Source organism: Phalaenopsis equestris, unplaced genomic scaffold (assembly GCF_001263595.1).
Source record: "Phalaenopsis equestris unplaced genomic scaffold, ASM126359v1 Scaffold207880, whole genome shotgun sequence".
Classification (NCBI taxonomy): domain Eukaryota; kingdom Viridiplantae; phylum Streptophyta; class Magnoliopsida; order Asparagales; family Orchidaceae; genus Phalaenopsis; species Phalaenopsis equestris.
Window position 1 is genome coordinate 1 of NW_018227178.1, and position 6,605 is coordinate 6,605.

At 36.9% G+C, this 6,605-nt stretch overlaps 1 protein-coding gene across 1 annotated transcript; it reads left to right on the plus strand.

Annotated features, from left to right (window-relative positions):
• Positions 1 to 169: 169 nt before the first annotated feature.
• Positions 170 to 6,596, plus strand: LOC110036528 (40S ribosomal protein S10-1-like). The gene is made up of 5 exons (XM_020741001.1): positions 170 to 323; positions 406 to 454; positions 544 to 826; positions 907 to 1,039; positions 6,478 to 6,596. Exons 1-5 carry the CDS (start codon positions 321 to 323, stop codon positions 6,547 to 6,549), a joined length of 540 nt encoding a protein of 179 aa, XP_020596660.1. The 5' UTR covers positions 170 to 320; the 3' UTR covers positions 6,550 to 6,596.
• The last annotated feature ends 9 nt before the right edge of the window (positions 6,597 to 6,605 follow it).

Below are 6,605 nucleotides of genomic sequence, written 5' to 3' on the forward strand. Positions count from 1 at the left end.
ATAATTAAATAAGATATTAGGCAGAAAAAAAAAAAAAACCAATCTCTTCATACATCATGTATTTTGTCCAGACTCCGACATAGAAATTGGGTCCAATCTCTTCATACATGATGTATTTTGTCCAGACTCCGACATAGAAATTGGGTGGGGATAATTAATGGGTATAATTAATTGTAAGCTCGCCCATTTCCTTCAGTCCAATTATCTTTCAGAGGCGCTCATGCGAATTTAGAGGGGAAATTAATCTAGGGTTTTACGTCTCTGCGGCTCTCAACGCCCCCCCTGGAAGCTCCTCCTTTCAATCTCTCGTCTCTGCAACCATGGTAAGAATGATTCCCCTCTCAACAATCCAATCCCCCGCGTTTTCATTATCTGATTCATCCCGCTATCGCTTTCTTATTCCAGATCATACCGAAGAAGAACCGCTATGAAATCAGCAAGTACCTCTTCCAAGGCAAGAATTCAATCCCTATGTCTTCGATCCTCTCTTCCTCCTTTCGTTTCGTTCGTATTTAGGTTATCGATTGTTTCGATTTTTTGCAGAGGGAGTTTTATACGCGAAGAAGGATTACAACTTAGCAAAACACCCGGACATCGACGTCCCCAATCTACAGGTAATCAAGCTGATGCAGAGCTTTAAGTCGAAGGAGTATGTGAGGGAAACATTCGCTTGGATGCATTACTACTGGTATCTTACCAACGACGGCATCGAGTATCTGAGGTCGTTTCTTAATCTCCCATCGGAGATTGTTCCTGCGACTTTGAAGAAATCGGCGAAGCCCCCATCACGTCCTTTTGGATCTGGACCTCCCGGTGATCGGCCGAGGTAAGTTGATCATTTAGGTTTTGTTAATGGGAGAAGATTTGGGTGTTGATTGTAGTTTTTTTGGTTCTTGTTTCTTGCAGGGGACCGCCTAGGTTTGATGGGGATAGGCCGAGGTTTGGTGATAGGGATGGATATCGTGGAGGGCCTCGTGGTGGTGATGTTGGTGGTGGGGATAAGGGCGGTGCTCCGCCGGAGTACCAGCCATTTTTCAGGGTAAGAACTGGGCTCCTTGATTTGATTTTAGGGATACTTACAAACACGCCAGCAGAAACATCTCATATGATTTTTTTTTTGAACTACCGAGCTGATCTATTCATGCAGGTCGCGATCAAGCTGTCACGAATTTGATGAAAATGAAAAATATGGATTAGGGTTTTGTTTAGGTACAAAGTAGGATTTAGTGAATCCAGATTTAATAAAGCTTTTGAGGATTGAAACTTGAGAATTATTTGGCATGAAAACTCTTAAATCTAGGTTAACTGTTTGGATGTTTTTGGCAGTATTTAAGATTGTGGGAGGAGAAATCATTTTATCTGTTAAATTATGTGAATGATTGGTATTCAAAAGTTATGGATTTAACCAGCAATGAGGTTGTAATAGGATTATCAAAACAGTTTGATTTAATGCCTCCAAAATTTTTTTAGGATACAATACTATCCCTTTAGGGATGATGATTTTTCCTTGTTTAGCTAGCATTTAACTCTCTTATTTAGATGGTTTGGTCACATTAAACGTCGACCATCTGATGATCTGATTAGGAGAGTAGATGTTTTAGATTCGACTTGTGTTAAGAAAGGCAGAGGTAGACCTAGGAAGACTTGGGCTTATTGTATTAAAAATGATCTTAACTTACTAGAACTAAATGAAAATATGACACTAAATAGGATGCGATGGAGAAAAAGGATTCATGTAGCCGACCCCACGTAGTGGGATTAAGGCTTTGTTGTTGTTGTAGTTGTTGATTTTACTAAGCCAAGCTCTTCTGATTGAGAGTCATGCATGGGCTTCAGGATTCACTTTTGGCTTCAGGATTCACTATTGTTGTTGTTTCAATTGTTCTTGTTTCACCTCCCAAATAAATATTTAAATTTACATCTAAATGCTAATCAAATCAACTTTTGATTAGTTGGACCAATGAAAACACTCCTTATATGTGTCACCTTTTTTTTTTCAATTTTGATTGGCCCTAAGTGGACACCCGATCCATTTTTGTGTAGTTTTTTTTTGGGAAATCTAAAAAAAATTAATTTTTTTTATTTAAATTACCTGGCATCTTTGATTATTATCTGTAGTTCTTTTGCTTGACCTTATGCTTTACGATAATGGTTTAAGAAAACAGTTGTCTGAAGGGAAATGGAACTTCATAAGCCTGGCCTAGGGTTAATTATATTCTATTGTCATTAGGGTTTATAAGATGTTGTAGAACAAGTAATGACCATTTTGCTTCGTGAGGCCGCATTGGGTTTCATGTGTCTTTAGTTTACTCAACTTATAGTCTTTTTAACCTAGAATGAGCTTGACCAAGGCCATGATGTGGACATGAGTATGGGGATCAGTCTGACAAGTCCAATTGGCTAATGAACATCGATCATCAGTATTCAGTATGTGTCAAATAACGATTGATGATAAATGTTAAAGATTTGGGGGAGTTGGGCAATTTGACTCCATTGTTCTTCTTATAGGAGAGGGGATCAAGCAACTGAGATGGCCTGCAACAGATGTCTTGACAAAGAATGTTGGAGTTCGAGTAGACTAGGTGTTTTTCCTTATAAGTCAGGAATCAGGATAATTAGAAGGTTTGTGTTATATGTTAATACTTGATGAGTGTTAGATGTTGATTATTGGTATGTCATATGACAATTAATGAGAAATGTTAGATTTAGGGCAATATAACTAGGTCATTCTACTTATATATTTGACATTGTTGCTTGAAGATATCAAATTTCAATTTGTTATGTACATCAGGTAGCATGAAACAATGTTTGTCGGGCAACATAACATCAAGTGAAGATAATGCCGGTTGTGGACATTGTTCAACGATTTGTGTCTAGCACTGATGATGATAGGTGTTGATGTTAGTCAATTGTTGAAGTGTGGTGGTGGTGGTCCTGGTGGATATAGTCATCAATATTGTTTGGCAATCAACATTGGGCAGTGATGGGTTGAGCTCTAAAATTTTTTCATGTCTATGAATTATATACTAGTTTACCCATGGAGAGGTCCGCGATTTGTTGGAGTTTTGAGTGAATATACCAGGTTATTCTCCTTGTAAGCATGGAATTTGGAAAATTAAAAGGCTTGTCATATGTTAATATTCTTTAACCTAGAATGGGCTTGACCAAGGCCATGATGTGGCCATGGGTATGGGGATCAGTCTAACAAGTCCAATTGGCTAATGAACATCAGACATCACTATTCAGTATGTGTCAAATAACGATTGATGATACATGTTAAAGATTTGGGGGAGTTGGGCAATTTGAGTCCATTGTTTTTCTTATAGGAGAGGGGATCAAGCAACTGAGATGGCCTGCAACAGATGTCTTGACAAAGAATGTTGGAGTTCGAGTAGACTAGGTGTTTTTCCTTATAAGTCAGGAATCAGGATAATTAGAAGGTTTGTGTTATATGTTAATACTTGATGAGTGTTAGATGTTGATTATTGGTATGTCATATGACAATTAATGAGAAATGTTAGATTTAGGGCAATATAACTAGGTCATTCTACTTATATATTTGACATTGTTGCTTGAAGATATCAAATTTCAATTTGTTATGTACATCAGGTAGCATGAAACAATGTTTGTCGGGCAACATAACATCAAGTGAAGATAATGCCGGTTGTGGACATTGTTCAACGATTTGTGTCTAGCACTGATGATGATAGGTGTTGATGTTAGTCAATTGTTGAAGTGTGGTGGTGGTGGTCCTGGTGGAGATAGTCATCAATGTTGTTTGGCAATCAACATTGGGCGATGATGGGTTGAGCTCTAAAATCTTTTCATGTCTATGAATTATAAACTAGTTTACCCATGGAGAGGTCCGCGATTTGTGGGAGTTTTGAGTGAATATACCAGGTTATTCTCATTGTAAACATGAAATTTGGAAAATTAAAAGGCTTGTCATATGTTAATACTTGATGAGTATTACATGCTGATTATTGGTATGTGTATATGACAAGTAATGAGGAATGTTAGATTTCGGGCAATCTAACTAGGTCATTCTACTTGTATGTTTGACTTTGTCGGTTGAAGACATCAAATATCAATTTTTTATATGCATCAAGCAACACTGAACATTGAATGGCAACACTGAACATTGAATGCTAGGCAACACTGAACATTGAATGCTAGACAACATTAAATGGTTGATGAATATCAGGTGCCGACCAACATCAAGTGAAGATGGCGGCAAACGTGGACATTGGTCAACAAATTGTATCTAGAAGTGATGATAGTAGGTGTTTATGTTAGCTAATTGTTTAAGTTTGCTGTTGGCGGAGATAGGCATCAACTTTGTTTAACAATCAACTTTGGGTGCTGTTGGGCGGACAGGCTATTATATACTTAGGGTATTTTCACGCTCAATCTATAAGTTTGATTTGAACCAAGTAGATCATTTGATTTTTTTTTTTTTTAAACATCTCTATGCAATTCAGATGGATCTTATTCTGGAACTCATTTTGATCAATCACACAATTCATGTGTTATTTACTCTCTAAAATGGATTTGAGAGATTTCCAATTAAATATCCAGCTATTTGATTTAGGTTCATTCTGACTTAGATGGAGGCGTTCTTTATTGTTGGGTTTGTTTCATTAAATAAAACTTTCGACCATAATTTTGTTGAAAATCATATTTGGATGATGACATAATCAATTCCGTAAGATTTTAGTTCAAATATTCATATGCTTTTTAAAATCTAAAAAGTTGCAATTGACATAGATTAAGAGGGCGTGTTATCTCAAGTCATGACCAATGTGCTTCATGAGGCCACATTAGGTTTAATTTGTAATTTGTTTAATCTAGGACGAGCTTTACTTTTGGTCATCTATGCCGATTGGGAGGGTACATGTCAAATCACACAGGATGGATCATGGCCTAACCTTATTTGGATTGGAGCTAGCCTAACTTTGTTAGTGTTTGAGCAAAGCCACCTAATCTTGGAAAAGTTAGTTCTGGGGGCCTAGCTATATAGATTGAGGATTATATCTTGGAATTAAAATAAGGAATTGATGTGGAACGTTGATGAACAGGGAATGTTGGGCAATTTGACGTGGTTGTTCTCCTTATAGGTGAGAGGATCAGGTAGCGAGAAAACTTTAATATGACTTGGTTGCTCTCCTTATAGGTGAGAGGGATCAAGTAGCGAGAATACTTGCAACAGATATTAGTAGTAGTTCTATAAGAAGAGGGATCAAACTAGATCCTTCTTCTCATAGAACGAGAGACAATGCGATTAGAAGGTTTGTGTCAGATGTTAATGCTTAATTAGTGTTGGATGTTGATTGTTGTTTGAAAGTTAGCGAGCAACATTAGATGCTGAATGATCTAAGCAGTGTGTACTAATGCATTTGACATCATCAAATATCATTTTTTTTTTATGCATTGGGCAGCGCCGAATTTCTAATGTCGGGCAACATTAGGTGGCTAAACAAACTTTTGGAGTCGATCAACATAAGGTTGGAAGAGTGTGGGAGGCACCGACGTTGATCAACGGGCAGTGTCCAGAAATGATGATGATGGGCTTTTGATTTTATTCAGTCAAATGTTAAGTATGTTTGTGGTGGAAAAAAGTGTGAACCTTGTTTGAAGCTCTAGAATTTTCTCAAGTCCATGAATTCATTGTGCTAGATGCACTCCCTCAAATGCGTTGAGGGGGGCAATTAATATACTTCATATTTCCACCGTAAATCAGGGTATTTCTTCTCCTCTATTAATTTGATTGAATACACTAGAAGGTCTAATAGGCTGGCATAAATGCCCTTAAGGGGTGATGTTATGTTGCGGGTAATTCAGATTTGAGCGGCTCATTAATTTAAAAAACCACAAATTTTCACCTAAATTGTACTTCATTAAGTTGTGGAAGACTAAGATTTGCTGGAATATTCTAGAAATCCTAGAGAATTGTGGACTCGTAGAGTTACTCAAAAGAATCTTTGTTGTGTCTTGTAGCAAATTCCACAAGAATACTTGTGAATCCATGTCTTATAAAAGCTCTTTATTAATACCAAAGTTCTTTTTCCAAAATTCCACTCTTGGCGTGCTCCTTCATCTCATATTGTTTGCACCATTTGACACAATCAGCATACCACTAGCTTTCCAATAGGATAATGCGCTATGCATGAGTAATGTTGTGCACCCCAAAAAAATATATGTATATTTGGACTTATTTATGTTGTTTAGATTTTTTTTGTGGGAATTATATAACATTTCTGATCTTTTAAACTCTTGATGCTATTGCGTATTATAAAAATTTCTTTATCTGAAATGCATCGATATTTTTGTTTTATCATGTAAATTTCTTGGTGATGGACTACGATGACATTATACAATGATTGTGAATTAGGTCAGATTTCATTCAACAAAATATAATAAATTGTATGAAAAATAATGGTCTTTCTAAATTTTCAAGCAATTGTGATGATCATGCAGGGTGGAGGTGGCAGCAGGCCTGCGTTTGGCCGCGGCGGCGGCGGCGCACCCACTTCATCTCCTCTCGAGTAGAAAGTTTTCTATTTTGTTTTTGGAAGTTATGAGATCTTCTTTTTTTTTTTTTTTTT